The following is a 20,503-nucleotide window of genomic DNA, read 5'->3' as shown; positions in this document are numbered from 1 at the left end:
GTATCTTGTTCAATTTTTTATTGCTATTCATTTAATATTAATGGTACTATTAACTTGACAAATAGTATTATTCATTCAATACTAATGGTACTATTAATTTGACAAATAGTACTATTCATTTAATGAATAGTACTATATTCGTTTGACAATTAGTACTATCTGTTAAACTTGGGTACTGAAGTTTAACAAATGACTATTCCTTACTCGTTTTATGAAAACACTATTGACTGGTGCTTAATTATGCATAATATTCCAAAAATTTCTCATAACAGCAACAACAACAAAAAATATCACATACGCAAGATTCTTCCCAGAAAGTAATTCTTTGCATTGTTTTTCACTAAAGTCAATGAATAATCAATTCAGTAAACAAGCTTGCAAAAAATAAGCATCAACATTTCAAGTTTGTAAAGCAATTATGCAAATATTAGATAAACAAAATGGTATATATTATAAACCTTAAAATTGAGACTGTTACTTCTGGTAATGACATTTGATTTAATTTTGAACCTATGAGCAGTCTAAAAAGAAAAAAATCAGAAGTTTCAATCAACTTCAAAAATATCTGAAGTTTCATTCAACATCAAAAAAAATCAGATGTTTCAGTTTAAAAAAGAAAAAAGAAAAACTTTTTAAAGTAGCTGCGAAAACTCTTTTCTGTACAACTTTAATGAAAAACTATACCGCACAGAAGCTTGAAACTTCGTTTGTGTTTTCAAAACTTGCTTAGGTTGCTTATCAACTAAAAATGACCTGCAAATCAAAAAAAATACTATTATCACCAGATGTAATTAGTACTGCAGTTTATATTACACCAGTTATAAATCAATCAAAGTTTATAAATATAAATAAAAGTATCAACAAATTCATCAACTAAACAAATAAACAATTTTACCACTGCACTAAATCATAAAGTAGACTTGAGCAAGCAAATCATAACGCAAACTTATGCAAGAAAATATCTTCAGGCATTCAAACAGACTCTTTAAGAGTTAGAAAGTGTGGTAGAAAGTGGTCCTCTACACCAAGACTTGATCGAAAGATACAAAATATGGCCCAAAAGAAAAGAAGAACCTCCTGTAAGAAAATTGTGATGGAGTTAGCTATACTTTTAAGCTGTCACACTGTGAACAACCACCTTTTAAAAATTGGATTAAAGTCAGGTTTAAACTCTTCACCTGACTGAAAGCCAGCAGAAGAGTTTAAACCTGACTGCTTGAAATAGACTGTGAAATTTCCAACAAAGATCATGGTCTTTGTTGTTGTCTCAAATCAGGTTATCCTGCTACTAGTAAAATGTAACCCAGTACAATCTGCTTTATGTCCTGCTGCCTTGTAGGATACCCGTTTTTAGGCAAAGGCTAGGAGAAGCCATCTCCAACTTAAAATATCCCCTGCCTAGGGGTTCTTGGTTAAGTAAAGGCTTGAGATCTGATGTCTTGATAGAAAAAAACTCATCTTGGGAAGATGTTAAACGCATCTGGCTACTGTCTTGTAGAAGGCCTCCTAGGCAAAGACTTAAGGGGTAAACAAATTCTATCTGTTGACCATTAGGCTGGCGCAGATGTATTTATAATATATTGTTTCCAATTTAGGATGTTGAATGCTGAATCTTCTTAAATCAATGCATGGGTTTTGCTCATGCCTCTATTTTTATAACTAGGCAATTCATTCTGTTATCTCCTAATAAGGCTACAGCTCTAAAACTCAGTTTTATGGTTCTGAGGCTAACTGGTAGTCAGGTTTCCTGAACTCTGTGGCAGCCCTCAGAGAGGCTGATTTTATCAACAGCTGTAAAATATCAGAGTACTAACAGTGCCATGTTGTGCATAGATGGTGCCCTTTTAAGGTGCATTGTCCAGGTCACATTTGGAGCCCAATGTAACGGCTTAGGGTCTATTATTAGTAATGTGGCAATTGTTTAGACTATTAAAAAGTGTACTGAGTTCTATCTAGGCTTTGAGTCAAGTTCTTCAACAAATTTAAAAATGACTAAAGTACCAAAAACTATAAAACACAAAAAATCATTGTCATCATCAAGTTCTATATACCTATCACTCACTAATATACCTGGCCTTCGATGTAACTTTTCTTTTGTTGAGTCTTATATCTTGCAAAGTTCACCCAATCTACTCCCTCTTTGTGAGACTAATTTGAGTTCGGCTGATTCATCTTGTGATCTTAGAGTTGATGGCTATATTCCTTAAATTCGTAAAGACTCCAATAGTCACATACTTGGCCTGGGCATTTATATTCATAAGAATTCACCCATTTGTTGGGAAACTAGATTTGAATCCGCTGAATGATCTTTTATGTGCTTTTCACCACTTTACTCTATCACCATTCTCTTTGTTCTATATTGCTCTTCTATATCTAAAGACTGCACTCTCTTCGATGTTATTTCTGATCAAATTGACCATGTCCTCTCTCTTTATCCACCAGCCAATATCCTTGTTGTTGGTGAATTTAATGCTCATCACACTGAATGGCTTGGCTCTAGTGTCAGTGACTCTGCAGGCATTAACACCCACAACTTTTGCCTTTCTCAATCTCTAACTCAAATAGTCAACTTTCCAACTCGCTTTCCTGACAATCCAAATCATTTACCTTCTCTACTTAAATTATATCTTGTTTCTGATCCTAGAACTATCATCACATTCTTCTACATTATCAGAATCCCCCTATCATCATATCTCTTACAACTACCTTGAAGCTGACTGGGATTCTTTCCATGATTTTCTTTGTGATGGCCTTTGGGTAGAAATCTTTCGTCCTCCTGCTGATAAATATGGTTCTTACATAACTTCCTGGATTTAGAATGGCATGGAATCTTTTATTCCCTCTTAACAATTTCAAGTCAAGTCTCATTCTTCTCCTTGGCTTATCTAATAATGTGCTGCTGCAATTTTTAATCAAAACCATTACTTCCATATCTATAGAGCAAAACGATTCTCCAGAAAACAGATATCTGTTTACTATGGCTAGAAACCATGGTAAAAAGGTTTTGTCTAATGCCAAAACTGGCTACTCTCAGGTCATGAAATCTTGTATTTCATCTCAAAATTTAGGCTTCGTGACTTCTAGAGAATCTTTAACAGTATCAATAATAAGGACAAATCTGTTATTCCACCTCTCTTATACTGTTCAGATTTTGTCACCTCACCTAACGACAAACTCGAATTATTTGCTAAGAACTTTTTATCAAAATCATCTCTAAATTCCACTAGTTGCATTCTACATGATATTGCAGACAAACAGGTTGGTCCATTGCTTGACATTCGTGTCACACCAGCTTTTGTATCTTAAGTGATTTCCTGCTTAGACTCTATAGAGACCTGTTAGACCTGTTATAGTCTTGCAGAAGTGTTCTCTGGAGCTTTCGTCTATACCTTCAAAACTATTTAACAAGTGCTTATCAGAGTCTTGTTTTCCAGCATGCTGGAAAGCGGCATCTGTTATTCTTATTTTCAAAAATTCTGGAGAGTGATCTGACTCGTCTAACTACCATCCCATTAGTCTTATTTCTATCATATGCAAGGTTTTTGAATCTTTAGTTAACAAACACTTACTCTTGAATCTTGAATCTAATAACTTACTTTCTGATCATCAATATGGATTTCGATCTTCTCATTCCACAGCCGATTTGCTAATAGTAATAACTGATAGGTTTTATCGTACATTAGATAGAGATGGAAAGGTTAAGGCTATCACTCTTGACATTTAAAACCCTTTCTTTCCCGATTTATGAAATTAAAAAAAAAAAATTACAATGACATTCAAAAAATTAAAGCAAATCGGCGCATTTATTTTTAAATTGCACATGTTGCCATCTAGTGGGAAATAGCAAAACTTTAGCATTACTTAAAATTTAAAAATAAAATAAAACAGGGTTTGATTTTTGAATTTACAGTTTGTGTTGCCAAATGGCAACAATGGGAAAGAAAGGGTTAAAGCTTTTGATAAAGTTTGGCAAAAGCCTTCATTCTTCTAGTTTTTTGCCTCGAATATCAGTTCTTTAGAACTTCCTTCCTTCATCTTGCTTTCCTGATTCATATATTTTGCAATATTTTAAGTTGTCTGTCAATCATTATCTTGCTCTATGAACTTCACCTTTTCTCTTCCACCTCTTATAGTGGTTGCTTGCAGCTTTATTGGAGGCGAAGATGTTAGAAAAAAAAAAAATCATAAAAGTTAACTTATGCAAGCAAATTCTTACCACTGCACTAAATTAGAAAAACCTTTTTCAAACTCATTGGCAATTTGATCTATACTTTGAAGTAACGAGTTTGAAAGAAGTAGTTGTTCTTCCAAACATCTAAACTAAAATAAAAAAATGTAAAGAAATTTTTGCAAAAAAAAATTTTTTTAAATAATATAATTTTCATTGTTTGTGTTTTAAACTTACAACTGCTGATACAACTTTAAAGCAAAACCTTGACAATACATGGCCACTGTGCAAAGAAACAAGTTGAATATGATGTCATTTAGGCTTACTAAGTAAGCGCTTTATTACTATAACGTTACCCCATTTGTACATATAATCTACATAAATATACACATGCATATACATATGCATATACAAATGCATATATATATATATATATATATATATATATATATATATATATATATATATATATATACTTTAGCATATTTATGTGAGCACATGCTCACTTTTTTTGCTTTTCTAAGTACAGCTTTTTTTTTTAAAAAAAGAAGAAAACGAAGAAAATGAATGAAAAGATTGCTGCCCCATCCCAAACCCACAGTCAATGTAGCAGCATTCCACTGCGAGTCAGGTAATTTGTCAGTTGAAGTATGTACTGAAGCCCCCAGCAGCAGGCTATTTCAGTATGACATCACACTGCTCACCTAAATCAGCAGTATAAGATATATATACATAAATATGTATATATATATATACATATATATATATATATATATATATATATATATATATATATATATATATATATATTAATTCACCTCCCTAAGGCCAAAAAAGCCACTATAGTCGAGAAGGTTAATTTAATTATGGTTACAACCCACTCTCAACTCTGAAAAGCAATATATATTTATATTTTTTTCAATTTATATATATATATATTGTATATATATAAATATTGTGTATATATATAAATATTGCATATATATAAATATTGTGTATATATATATTGCATATATATAAATATTGTGTATATATATATATTGCATATATATATATATATATATATATATATATATATATATATATATATATATATATATATATATATATATATATATAGAAAATATATATAGAAAATATATATAGAAATATATATATATATATATATATATATATATATATATATATATATATATATATATATATATATATATATATATATATATATATATATATATATATATATATAGAAAATAGCTGTTGCTTCACAGTAGCTTTGCGTCTTTAATTAGACAATTTAATAAAAATATGTTGAAAGTAAAAGAGTTTTTTTAATTAAAGGAATTCAATCCTTAATACATTGGCTTTCAAAAATTACTGAGATTTTTAAAAAATTACTGAGGTTACTGAGATTTTTTAATGATTACCTTGAATGTTTTTAAGTTTGATTTTAAAATAAAATAAAAAAAAAAAGATTTTTAAAATTCTTTTGTGGCATCCTTGAGCCTCAAAGCCCCACTTTTTCACAACAATAACAACTTGCCACTCCTTATAGCAAACTCTGTGCATCTTAAAGAGGACTGCATCAAAAGTTTTTTTTGACATGCATAGAGTATATTACAAAGTATAACAAATTTTGTTGGGAGGTCATTAATAACTTTAAAATGGTGATGCAATTCCTGATGGGCCTTCAAAGTGGTTTCATAAAATTTTCTTGTTTCCTTTGCCTATGGGACAAAGAAAACAAAAAATATACTAGAAAAGTTAGAACCACTATAACAGAAAGGGCTGACCACAACAAACCATGTTTTCTATGGAGGAAAAATATAAATTAAAATGTTGCTAATAGAAAGACGCACCATTGAATACTAAATTAGGCCTCATCAAGTAAATGGTCACAACTTTTGACAAGTACCTCCAAGATCATATTCCACAGCTGTCTAAGCCAAAGATCAGGAAAATTAGTTTCTATGGATCCGCAGACCAAGAATATATTAAAATGGGACTAACTTGCCAAGCTGTTGAACAAAACAGAGCTCCCACTGTTCCAAAATACAGTTGTTCATGGCTTCCTAGATGATTGCAATTTGAAAACTATATATAGTTGGTTCAAACTTTTATAAAGACTTTTATCAAAATGGAATGCAGAGTTTTTCTAATTGGCCATTATCTTGACTCTCATCTTGAAAGATTTAAGGAGAACATAAAAGGCTACTTACAAAGAAGCAATGCAAAGGCTTTCACCAAGATATATACAGTTACAGTGAAACTAGTGGAGATATATAAAAGCATTTAAAAAATAAAATATAAAGATATTGATAATTTAAAGATAAAATTGTATTTCATACCTTAACTTTAACAGTATTTATAACAAACAAATAAAAAAGATGAAGGTACTTAAAAGTAAATCCTTAACTTTAGTGCTATTATAAACATGACATTCTATTATTCAAAGCAACGTTATGTTCTTTATTAATTACAACATGACATTCTATTATTAAGAACAACAAAAATTTTAATTCATTTTTTTATGGCAATTATTTTAATTTATATTTAAACTCAATCGAATTAATTTACTTTGCAAACATACAAACATACATCCATACATTCATGCAGACTTAGAAATACATATATATATATATATATATATATATATATATATATATATATATATATATATATATATATATATATATATATATATATATATATATATATATATATATATATATATATATATAAACTTGAAATATGATATTTAACCAAATAAATTCAAAAATAGTCAGAACAGTGAAAAAATAGAAAATCAAGTAAATCTTTTTTCTCAAAATGTTTTTATTAAAAACAATATAATTAGCAAATCAAAATTACTAATATAAAATATTTTTTTATATATTAAAACTATCAGCACTAGAAGCCTTTCAAATAATCATCAGTAGTGCTGTTTTTAACAGCACTACTGATGATTATACTATATGTATATATACATATAGTTAATATACATATATGTGTATATTATATATATGTATATATACATATAGTATAATCATCAGTAGTGCTGTTAAAATATATAATATATGCGTATATATATATACACACACACACACACACACATATATATATATATATATATATACACACACACACACATATATATATATACACACACACACATATATATATATATATATATATATATATATATATATATATATATATATATATATATATATATATATATATATATATATATATGTATATGTATATATATATATATATATATATATATATATATATATATATATATATATATATATATATATATATATATATATATATATATATATATATATATATATATACATATATATATGATGTGTATATATATACACATCAACTTACCTGTGTATTGACATGTGCAGCTTTCCACATAATATCTGTTGTTATCTGAAACCTTTTACATAAAATTGAATAAAAGAGTATTAAAAAATATTATTAAAAATATGAAACAAATGTAAAAATGACATATTAATAATTAAATAGACAGTGTATAATAGAAACTAAATAGGCAGTGTATTGTCTATTATAGACAGTGTATTAAATAGACAGTGTATTATAATAATTAAATAGACAGTGTACTAAGTAGGGTGGACAGTATTTATTAGGAATAAGGCTTTGTTATAAGTCCTAAAAATTGGTACTAATTTAAAAAAAATGATCCCCTTAAAATTTTTAGGGTAAAACAGAATAGAAACTTTTTTATGAAGATACTACAAGTTAGCTAAATTATTAGAAGTTAGTTAAATTATATTGTTTTACATAAACAAACATTAACTTGGTTTTCCTATATCCCCTTCAACGGTTCCTGGTTTAATACTTAATTTACCATCTACTATATTTAATGCTTTTTGAAATAAGATTATGTTGCAATGCATTAAACATATTAGCCAATGATATGGTTTCACTTGAATTGTTAATGTCGCTAATATAGTTAAGTTTTTGTGTTTACTTTTATACTCTGACAACAGCTTGCAAAATCTCCCTAGAACTTCCATCGTTCAATATAAAAAAAATTTCTTGTGATATACGGACAGCCTTCACTGACTGAGGATCAACATAACTTATCAGAAAATGAAAAACTAATTTAATGATCTTTTTCGAACTTTTTTGAATATTTTTTTGTGTAATCAACATTTACATAATCACTTCGTATATTGATTGTTTGATGCTTTTTTATTAACATTTTCAATCAAACCCAATATAAAAATATAATATAGTTTTATAATAATTTTAAAAAAAAATTAAAAATTATTTAATTTTCTTTTAAGACTGCTTTAATATTTGTATTTTTCCAAAAATCTTGTTGTTTTTATTAAGATTAGAGAAAAAGACAGAGAAAATGAGAGCTGTTGCTTGCTAGAAAAACTTTTGACAACAGTTTTTTTTTCTATGTTCCTTTTTAATTAAGTCAAAAATCTGATTCTATTAACAAAAATTTGACAATTCATTAACATAGTCTGCAAAGATATATTTTTATTTTTTTAAACATTTGCAAGGTTATATATGAAATGCTTCCTGAAAAAGCTGCACTAAACTTAACTAAGCAGTCAATGCTTGTTTGTCATTTAAATATTGAAAAAAAGTCTTTACAATTGAATTTTTTAATGTAAATAGTTTTAAAAGAACACTTTTCATGTTGGGTTTTCACCATGACAGTCGTAACGTTTACTTTTTACCACTTCTGAACAAAACAACTTTGTCGAACTTAATGCAGCGATGTATTTAGCACATATAAATGTTATTATATGCTGAGTTTCATAGTTTTTAATTGAAGTTTTACAAGCATTTTATGCTTGTTCTGTCATGACAATTGTAACCATGATGGTCATAATGAAAAATTAGAACTATTAACAAACCATGTATACTATGTTCTCAATTTTGGCTATACGTTACAATTTTTAACACTACACAAAAGGACTGTAAATGAGCTTCAAAACACATTTATACAACCCTTACAACTTTAAAATCATGCTATGGTATATAAAAAAAACTAATATATACATATATATATTTATATATATATAAATGCACCATTTTTGAATTTCATCAAGTGGATCTGGTTTAAGAGCTCCACTTAAAGATTTTTGCTGCATTGCACGCCAACCAGCAAGTTCTTCTTGAAGAAATGTAACCATTGCTTGAACCATCACCACTAATTCTTTTAACCGCTCAAGAATATTCTAGACAACCACAGAAAATAATTTTATAATATTTTGTAGACGTATTACTAAAACTAGAACAATACACATTTAACTTATTGTTGTTTTTTTTTAATGTTAAACTATCTTTGTTTTTATTTTTATTATTCATTTTATGTAGTTTTAAAAAAGTTCTTTTTTTTTAAATAACTAAAAAAGTTTAAAATTTAAAATTTATAACGGAAAATATGCTAATGATGATGATATATGATATATGATGATATATGCTAATGATGATGATATATGATGATGATAATATAACAGGAAATATGCAATGATGATGATAATGTAACGGGAAATATGCAATGATGATGATAATATAACGGGAAATATGCAATGATGATGATAATGATGATGATGATGGTAATAATGATTATAATGATGACAATGATGATGATGATGATGATCATGGCAATAATCATGACAATGATGATGATGACAATGATGATATGATGATGCTAATTATGATGATAATGATGATGATGATGCTAATTATGATAATATGCACCCCCTCAAATTGAGGGGGGTTTAAACTTTATATGGTAATATTTTTTGATTGCTAAAATATTTTACTATGAAATTTAAAATTTATTGATGAATATAAGTCTAGTTGAAAATAGTACAAAAAATATTTCATCAACTTGTTGCTCTCACTTTAGAGCAGGAGGGGGCTAAAATTTTGGGGCTTTTTTTGTTCCAAGTCTCCAATCATTGCAATTTTTTGCAAAGCATCCTTATTTGACATAAGTATAAACATATAAATGTTTGGAGTTTGCTCCATGTCTGGAAGTTAGATATCTCAAGACCAAAAAATGTTAGCACCACCCTTGATAATGATAATTATGATGCTGATGATGACAATGATGCTAATATTGACCCTTGAATCAAAAAGAATTTGAAAAACAGATCTTAAAACAAACAAAAACTGTTATTTTCCCATTGTTAGTTTTTAATCAAAAGAAAAAGCAGATCTTTTCACTCACCCTTCGTGCAGAAGAAAGCCATTGTCCTTTACTTGTTAAAGTACTTTCAAGTTCTTTCTTATCTTCTTGAGCTTTTAATTTAGCCTAAAAAGAAAAAAATATATATATATCTTTTTCCAAACATTTTAAATATATTTCTAATATTTTTCAAGTATATTCATGTTAATGTTAGGCTGGGTAATCTTGCAAAAAGAATAATTTTTTCACTTTAATAATAAAAGAATTCCACACAAATGGCAAAATGGCTACACTTAAGTTAGAAAAAACACACACAAAAAAAATAAAAATAAAAAAATTGAGATAAAAAGTATATTACTGAACAATTGTAATTAAGTATTTTACAAACTATATTGAATTCTATTAACAGCAACTACAAAAAATCATTCATGAACGTATGGACGCATTGTTGGTTTCATCAGGATTCTGGCTTAGATGTGTTTCATGTTATTGATGGGTTTGTTAGGACTACTTTTTTAGTAAATTTTGCATAGACTAATTTTAGCACAAATATTTTATTCAATGTGTTATTTGATATTTTATTTGATCTAAAGCAATGAAATCACCCAATAACCATAATTAGATAAAACTATACAATGGCCAAGTAAAATAAACTTATACTGATAAAAATAAATAAAAAAATAAAAAATTATTTTTTTGAACAATATTGCAGCGTTTTAATAAACAATATTAAATGAATTATACTAACCCTTAATAATGTAAAAAAGAGAACTATTTATGTATTATTCATTAAACTTTCCCTTTAATAATAATTTATTTCATAATCTTATATTGTGTTTAGACTTTCTTGAAACTCTTTAATATCTTCTGATGATATTGCCATGTGTTGATTCATTGGCATTTGTATTTAAAGCATTTTTTTCTTTCTTTATTTTATAAGAAAACAGTTTTTGTTTGCTTTTTTTTTGTCATTTTTATTGCTGTTATTGTCTCCATTTTTCTTTGTTTTTATGACATTTTTATTTAAGGCTTTGACATTGTTTTGAAATGCTTGCTTATAAGAACTTCATGATTGTCATTTATTTTTATGATGTAAACAAACGTTATTTTTATTAGTTATATTTTTCAATGTTTTTCCATGTTTGTTGTAATATTTCTTTGGTAAATTTGATTTTTCCTTGATTGTTCTTTAATTTAAGAAATGTTGGAAATGTGAATCTCAGTCTTAACTCGCTGATGAGTTGAGCTGGTGATATCATCAACAGGAGTATTGAGATGATGAGAGATGAGGTGAGTTGGTGATATGAAATCATCAACAGGAGTATTGAGATGATGAGAGATGAGTTGAGTTGGTGATATGAAATCATTAACAGAAATAATTTTACTTCTAGGAGAGATAAAAAAGGATCTTGATTCAACATTTTTGCTTTGCTTAACAAAGTTGTAAATTGTGTGCCTCTGTTGCTCAGTACTACTTGTGGTATACCAAGTAAAAAAAAACATCTTTTTTAGTTTTCCTTAAACTGCCTGTGATAGAATAATTGTAAGAATATTGAATATATTTTTATTAACCCAAAAACACCTACAGGTTGTATAACAGGTAACAAATACTGATTTGGTTTTTCACTTGATACTACAGTTTTCTTTGCTTATTTTCAAGATATTTCTAAACATGTCTCACATGACTTGATTGAATATTCTATTCATTTATTAAGGCCAGGTTAGAATACATATTCTCCTGCTTTTATAATAATTGGCCTTTTCAATTACCATGTGAGTTGGATGTAGTTTTTGAATCATAGCAACATCAATGCTAAAAATTGATGTTGGAATTATGATACTTTGTCCTTTAAAAACTATTCCATTAATTAGCATCAGTTCTTCTTTGAACAAACATAAAAATTTAAATCTTCAAAAACATTAGAAAAAAGAGTCAACAGCCAATTTTTTATCCTGAGGCCATCCAATTGTTACATAATGGTAACTACATTTGACATTTTTAATTAAATTTTTAATTTAAATTTTTAATTTCTTTGAGAATATTATTTTATATTTCTTTAAAAATATTTTTTAAGGATAAACAGTTTGCATAGATGACATACATTTGAGCAATCATTTCATCTTCTGGGATTTCTTCATCTATTTCACTAGTATGAGTTCTTGACAACATATCTGCCAGAATTATTTCTTTACAGCTTTATAAACTAAACATTACATATTTTCAGTTTTAGTAACACCTTTTGAAGATTTAGAGAAGTACTTGCTTTCGCTTTATTGATAATAATGAACTGTTTGTAATCAGTATTAACAGTAACTTTAACTAACTTACTCCAAGTACTGGGATACAATTACCATCATAACCACATAGTTAACAGTAACTTTCTTCCCATAAATATATTGTTGAAAACATTCATATTCAAAAAGTTCTGCTAGAAGTTTATTTTTGATGATAACTGAGCTGGTGTCTTTGACATTAATGCAAATGCAATTGGTTTTACAATTTGAAGTACTCCTCCAACTTCAGTTTTGTATGCAACTACCTGAATATTCATAGGTTTTTTAACATAGCAAGTGAGACTTTGTTTTTTAACATAGCAAGTGAGACTTTGTTAAGAAAATAAAATTTTTTAACTTTCTGGAGAAATTTATTTTTTGCTTTTACTTATTTCATGTTTTTTTTTGTTCTTTTTTGGGAACTGGGAAACTTGGTAAAACCATGGCAACTTTACCATGCTTAGAAACATTTTTACTCTTTATTTATTTATTTTTTTTCATGTTTTGGCATTTATGACTCATCTGCTTGTATTCTGTTTTTTGATAGCTTGTATCCTAAATACATCAACTCCTTTTAACTTTTTTCAAAATTTAAGGTCGCTCTAGCTTTCTAGTTATCTCAGCATTCTATAAAAGACCATGATGATTTTTGCGATCAAAATTGTAATCTTTTCCTGCGCCAGATTAGTCATCAATATCGAAATACATAAAAAAAAATTATCCATACCTTGACGGATTTTATCATAAAAAACCTCCTATGCTGAATGTTTACCACAAGGTAAGTGTGTAAATCTCAATCTATCAAATGGTGTGTTCATCATTGTTAACATAGAACTACTTTTATCTAGTGAGATCTATCAATAACCATTATTTGCATTCAACTTTGTAATATTGCTTACACCACAAAGTCTATCTGATATTGTTTAAAAGTCTTTTTTTTTAGTCTCTTGAGTCCAGAGTTTTAACTATGGTTTTTCCACAACTAAAGAGTTTTTCTGTTCAGTTGGTTCATCTTCCCATCATTGCTGTTTTTTCATTTCATCCTACTCTTTTTTTATTCTTATTCTTAAAGTGAAAAAATATTTTCTTGACTTTAACTGACTATTTGGTTTTTTCACAAATAAAGAGTTTCTCCGTTCAGTTGGTTCATCTTCCCTTGTTATCACGTCTCCGTTCAGTTGGTTCATCTTCCCTTGTTATCACGTCTCCGTTCAGTTGGTTCATCTTCCCTTGTTATCACTGCCATTTTCTATTTCATCCGACTCTTTTTTTATTCTTATTCTTAAAGTGAAAGAATATTTTCTTGGAGTATGAATAACACAAATTTAGTCAGTCTTAAATTTAATATGATGTTCAGGTCTATTAGGCATAAGTCATTAAAATTTTTTTGATACTTTAACTTATAACTTTTTTACTTGTTCAACTAAAATCTGTTTTAATTAATTCTGATAAAAGTTGATTTCTCTTTAATCTTTTAACACTAATCTGTTTATAGTCAATTTTTATTATTGCTGACAGTGCAAAACTTCTTTTGTGTTATTGTGTACGGTTCTTACTTCAATTAGTAGTATGATAACTTGCAAGTCTTAAGAAGTTTGTAAACTAAGAATAAGTTTGCTTTTTATTTCCACCTCATAAAACTTTACGAACATTTTACAGTGTTTTTAATAACACATCTTTGTTATTCCAAGTACTGGGATACAACTACCATCATAACCACATAGTTAAATGTTTGTATAAATGAGATTCTCATTTATTATTAGTTGGTCATAGACTTTTTGTGGCATAACATGAACCTTAAATCGTATCATAAACAAGTATAATCCCTGGCATCTTTTTACATAAAAATATTTATAAATTATTGTTCAATTATCACACTTTGTCTTTTATATAATCAATTGTAAACACTTTGGTATTAATAAACAAAAAAAGATATGTTGCTCAACTAGCCTTAAGACAGTTTGATCATTTCTGTATTTTCAAGCCATTTTTTTTTCACATTTACAAATGAAATGTTGTTAATAGGCTAATATGTGGGATAGTGGCAATTTTAGTAAAGTTGATAAATGTTATTTGTCTAGACTGATAAATGTTGTGTGCTTAGACTGAGAAAAGATAAAGTGATTTCTTTAAAAGAACATGATGCATACTTTATTTATGAATATTTTTCTTACAAAACATTAATGAAAGTAAACTTACACTTTATTCTATTAATTATTTCCATGATACTAAATAGTCAATTATTACCATTATTACTAATATAATTATTATTATTGTTAACTATTATTAGAAAACTTTAAAACTAACCAAACTATGTAATATGCAAGATAATAAAGTAACTTTAAAATAACAAAAAAGTTAAATATTAACTGTAGCGCACATGAATCATTTGTCCATTTGGTTGATCCAACTGTGCCAAATGTCCTATATACATATATAAAGTTTGCAATATATATATATATATATGTATATATATATATATATATATATATATATATATATATATATATATATATATATATATATATATATATATATATATAATATATATACATATATAGTATGAATATATATATATATATATTTTTATATATGTGTGTGTGTGTATGTGTGTGGGTCTATTTACACATATATAAATATATAAATATATATGTGTATATATATATATATATATATATATATATATATATATATATATATATATATATATATATATACAATTATAAATAGTATTCATAAAATATAATTATATATAGTATTACCAACATAGATTCATATAGTTCTTTTGCAAAAATAAAAAGACAAAATAAAACACAGTTGATGTGGCAGAATTTTAACTCTTTTATTCTACTCTATTTTTTCAATAAGTAAAGCAAAATAAAACAAAAATTGTTTAGCTTTCGTTACATCTAAATTAAAATACAATATGTTTTTAAGTATTTTAATAAGTTCTAATACTTGGTTGCATCAAAAAATGCTTCGCATTTGTGGAGCTCATGCTTTTAACCAGTTTTATTAACAAAGTAACTTCCAGAAATTGATCAAATGAATGCGCTGAATGAGTTAGATCAAATGAATGACCACTTAAAAATATTTCAATATTTCAATTATATCTTTTATTGCAGTTTGCTTCATTTTCTTGTTGAAAATAAAATTTTCATCTGGAAGTTAAACTGGATAGAATATATTTTTATCTACAAAGTTTATTCATTTGTTATAAAAAATGTATTGTTATATTTATTTGGTATAAATTTGATTTCTTATACATTTGATGTTGTTTTCAGACATGCAAATTGTAAATAATATACTTTTATTGTGCATTTTTATTTTTTAGTAAAAAGCTCCTCCTAATTTAAAAACTTGATTTCATATAATTAAAATAAACTTTCTGGACAGCTAGTCTCATCTAATTTCAAACTTTACATGATACAACACTTTAGTAAAAGAAATGTTAGCTGATTAGATTTTTTTTAAAAGAGGTGGCATACAATCATATCACTCCAATTAAAATGGCAATCAACTCTTTAAAAATCAGAACTTGGTAAATACCAGTTTCAAGTTCTTTATCAGAAGCAAACAAAACTTTAAAAAAAAGATACAAATGAAAACTGCTTGTGAAATTAAATGTATTTAATTTCACAAGCTTATCAAATTTCAGAATATGAAATATCATATTCTGAAATTTGAATACAAAATGATTTGCAATAAAGTAGACCACAAGATCAATAAAATCCAACAAAACTTTGAGTTTAACCTGATAATGAGCTGCCATAAAAACAAGAGCTTGTGTGAAGCTACATTACCAAATAATAAGCAGTTAGAGAGTCAATAAGAACTCTGAAAGCGCTTTTATAGAATTTTGCTGCCTTAAATAAAAACTTTCAAGTTGCCTTGGTGATAGAAGAAATTGGCCCTTTCACATCCTTTGAGTTAAGAACAACTAAAACAATCATTACGGCAACTAAAGATTTTAAATACAAGAACATCTTTTTAAGATTAAAAAACGTGAAAGAAAACAAATATGGTGTTGTTAATTTAAATATTAGCTATTGTAAAGATAACAACAGCTATTGTAAAAATTGTTTTGCACACATCACCATTAGGCTCAAAATTTGTTCTGCAAACAAATTTTGAAATTTCTTAATTTTAAATTTAAAATAATACATTTTATTAAAATTGCTTTATATTTAATGAAAGGAAATTTTAGTATTACCTAATATAAAGTATAAATATAAAGTATATAAAAGAAAAATAAGCAAATTTGTGGATTTATATTTATTTCACCACTTCCCTGTTTAATACATTATGCACAGCAATGGCAGAACTAAATGCACAACAATAACAGAATTTAAAAAACCATCAAAATAGTATTATAGTCTTTAAAATTTTTTATGAGCCTACTGAGATGCTTAAATCTAAAATAGCACATGGCATTGTTGATGTGCATGCTGTTAGATTATCATATCTGTGTTTCTTATTAAATCTTAGAGGTATCTCTAAATCTGCTTACTATCATTTTTATAAATAATATAGTTATAGATTATATGTTAATTTATAAATAGTATGTATCTTTTGCAATATTTTTTATCTGTTTTCAGAACTGTTATTAACAGAAGTTTATATTTTCAAGGTGTTAGGTAATGAAACATGTTCTATTTTGCAGATGATCTTAACAGGCTGTTTAAATTAAAAGAAGCTGACAATGAACTTATTTTAAATATAAGCGAGTGGTTTTTTATTTTTTCTATTTTGATGTAACTTTATGTTAGGTATTTGATTATGTTTTATTATGAATCTTTAGTGCAATTTTATTGTTAAGATAACAATAGCTATTGTAAAGAATAGTGTGGCACACATCACCATTCCACTTGGCAAATGACACACTTCTACACAAAAAAAAGAAAAACATATTAGCAGAAACTGACAAAACTGACTACAGACTGGTATCACTCAATTTTATTGCATGAAAAAAATAAAATATAAACTTAAAACTTTATTGTAGAATTTTAAACAAACAATAAAGCACCATTTTGTTGAAAACAAATCATAAGCAATAGAAAACAAAGCATAACAAATCTACTTAAAACACTAAACTTTATTTCAACCAGCTTAGAGAATGTTAAACCTGTTGATTTTAATTTTTTTTTGTTTTAGCCACAGGGTTTGAGACATAAGAACTACATGAATGGGTTTAAGAGCTACATAAAAGGTTGCTACTTAAATTAACAGCTTAAAAATTATTCACGATTAAATGGATCAAACTGTAAATGCAATCATACCCTAATTTAGTGTCCATGTGGACTCATTATTGGTTTGTTAAATACACAAGAACTAAAAAATAACTAAAACAACAAATGCAAATCAGCTAAAAAAAAAAAACCACCTAAAAAACTAAAAGACATAAGTAGGGACTTTTAATGTAAATAAATCTACAACAAATACAAAGTCTTTGATTAAATCTGTCGCCGTCATAGATTGACGAAATTGTAAGAAATTGTAAACAATCAAAATGAACACGAAACAACCTGAAATTATTTTAAAGATTAAATAAGATCGTGGAAGAACTTTGAGATCATAACAAATAATAGTGTCAAAAATGTTTATAAAGTACTATAAAGTACTAGAAAGGATGAGATCAAACAAAAATGATTAATATTGAAATTAAAGTTTTTTTAAAAAATTTGCCACAAGTTGTTTGATATTACTCATGAATAAAGTAACTTTGTTAAACATTGTAAATAGAAAGTTAATATGTTGTGAAGAGCTTTTTTATTTCATTATACAAAGTTATGTTTTACACTTTTTGTTGACGCACAAAAAATGCAACTTAAAAATAAAAAACTTAATAAAATCAAATTAAAATTTTTATATAATAAATTATTCAAATACAAAATAATATATTCAGCATTTTTTTAAAAACATATTTTACAAGTATTTTTTTGCAGTTTTACTGTAAATCTGCCCTTTTTGAATATGCTAAACCCTTGTACAATAAGTGACTTCTCCTTGCTTTCATGTGTGTGACAAAACCAACATTAACATTGCTTTTAAGAAAGTTTAAGAGCAAAAACTACCTTCAATTATTTTAAGAAAGTTTAAGAGCAAAAACTACCTTTAATTATTTTAAGAAAGTTTAAGAGCAAAAACTACCTTCAATTATTTTAAGAAAGTTTAAGAGCAAAAACTACCTTCAATTATTTTAAGAAAGTTTAAGAGCAAAAAATACCTTCAATTATTTTAAGAGAATTTAAGAGCAAAAAAATTACCTTCAATTATTTTTAAGAAAGTTTAAGAGCAAAAAAATTACCTTCAATTATTTTGAATTTTGAAAAGAGCAGAATAAAATCCTCTTGGTTGTTACGACTTTCTTTCACCAATCTTTCTAGATCCTATTGAATTAAATAAAAATTAACTAAAAGAAAGAAAAAAAAAATCTAAATTAATTGAAATACTCACAATAATGCTGGAATCTAGCTTATGAAGAAACTGATCTGGATTTTCAACAACCGCTGATGCACTTCCACATTCTAATAATTGGATTGGTGGTAAATTCTGTAAATAAACTTAGTTACTATAAACTCTTTAAAAAAAATATTAAATTTAAAACTAATAAAATTTGAGCGTATTATTTGCGTTCAACATTAAATAATAAAAAAATAAAAGCTATAAATGAGATAATCAGATTTACAATATTTCTTTCTGCTTGAATCATATTTCGTTCTTCTTTCATTAAATACTGAATGGTTTTGACAAAATAACTTGGTTTACCAGAAAAAGCATTCTAAAGAAAGAATACTTAAAAATATTTTTTGACAGAAACTTTAAGTAAGGTTTTAAATATGAATTTTTTCGATTCATTTTTAATACTTTAATTCAACTTAATTTTAATATTTACCTAAAGTATAAACTAATTATAACTATATATTTTGTTTTGTTCAATGCACTTTATTATAAAAAGATTTTATTACTCAACTGTTTCCAATAGAACTGAGTAGTAAACTTTTAATTTGCAAATTATAAAATATTTAATAATAAATATAACATACATATATATATATTTTTTTTTAACATATATTTTGCTGTTCATAGAATTAAGCAAATAAAAATACAAAGAAACACTTTCAAATACAAAGAAACGTTTTCATAAAATAAGATAAAAACACTTTATAAAAACAGACAGGGACTCAAAGAAGACATAGATGACCTAAGATATCAAAATCTTTTCATAAAACCCGCCTTCTCTCTCTCCCCCTCCCCCCCTCCCTCTCTCGCTCTCTCTCTTTAATATATATATACCTATATATATATACCTATATATATATACCTATAGTAAAGGCCTTAGATATACAGTTTGTGGTAAAAAACAGCTCTTCGCTTATCAAGCGTGGAGTGTTGCTACATTGACTATCTTATAGCCTGCTGCTACAAGGGAGTGCTGCTACATCGACTATCTTACAGCCTGACTCGCAACAGAGTGCCACTACATCGACTGAAGGTTTAGTTTGGGTAGGCAGTCTACCAAATAAGTTTAAAAAAAATATTAAAAAAAAGTTTTTTAATTTTTTCCGGTCTTTGAAAACTGACATTTTATGGTAAAAACTTAAAAAAGACCATGCAAGAGTATATATATATATATATATATATATATATATATATATATATATATATATATATATATATAATATATATATATATATATATATATATATATATATATATATATATATATATATATATATATATATATATATGTATATATGTATATATGTATATATGTATATATGTATATATGTATATATGTATATATGTATATATGTATATATGTATATATGTATATATGTATATATGTATATATGTATATA

The 20,503-nt window shown here is 26.6% G+C and overlaps 1 protein-coding gene across 2 annotated transcripts in view; it reads right to left on the bottom strand.

The window, feature by feature from the left end:
- LOC100206878 (signal transducer and activator of transcription 5B) overlaps positions 1-20,503 on the bottom strand; it is a 65,040-nt gene that overhangs the window by 17,423 nt on the left and 27,114 nt on the right. For both annotated transcript variants that reach the window (XR_010641935.1, XM_065810957.1), the window contains exons 4-14: positions 19,330-19,422; positions 19,098-19,193; positions 18,949-19,030; positions 15,022-15,065; positions 10,410-10,493; positions 9,260-9,408; positions 7,571-7,622; positions 4,217-4,320; positions 685-753; positions 459-521; positions 299-340 (exon numbers count right to left, since the gene is read on the bottom strand). Coding sequence is in view for 1 of the 2 variants with exons in the window: in XM_065810957.1 (XP_065667029.1) it covers positions 299-340; positions 459-521; positions 685-753; positions 4,217-4,320; positions 7,571-7,622; positions 9,260-9,408; positions 10,410-10,493; positions 15,022-15,065; positions 18,949-19,030; positions 19,098-19,193; positions 19,330-19,422 (878 nt within the window). In the remaining variant the exon portion in view is untranslated. The remainder of the gene's footprint in view (positions 1-298; positions 341-458; positions 522-684; positions 754-4,216; positions 4,321-7,570; positions 7,623-9,259; positions 9,409-10,409; positions 10,494-15,021; positions 15,066-18,948; positions 19,031-19,097; positions 19,194-19,329; positions 19,423-20,503) is intronic.

Source organism: Hydra vulgaris, chromosome 11, assembly GCF_038396675.1.
Source record: "Hydra vulgaris chromosome 11, alternate assembly HydraT2T_AEP".
Classification (NCBI taxonomy): domain Eukaryota; kingdom Metazoa; phylum Cnidaria; class Hydrozoa; order Anthoathecata; family Hydridae; genus Hydra; species Hydra vulgaris.
Note: the sequence above shows the minus strand (reverse complement) of the source record. Positions and strands in the feature narration are given on the sequence as shown.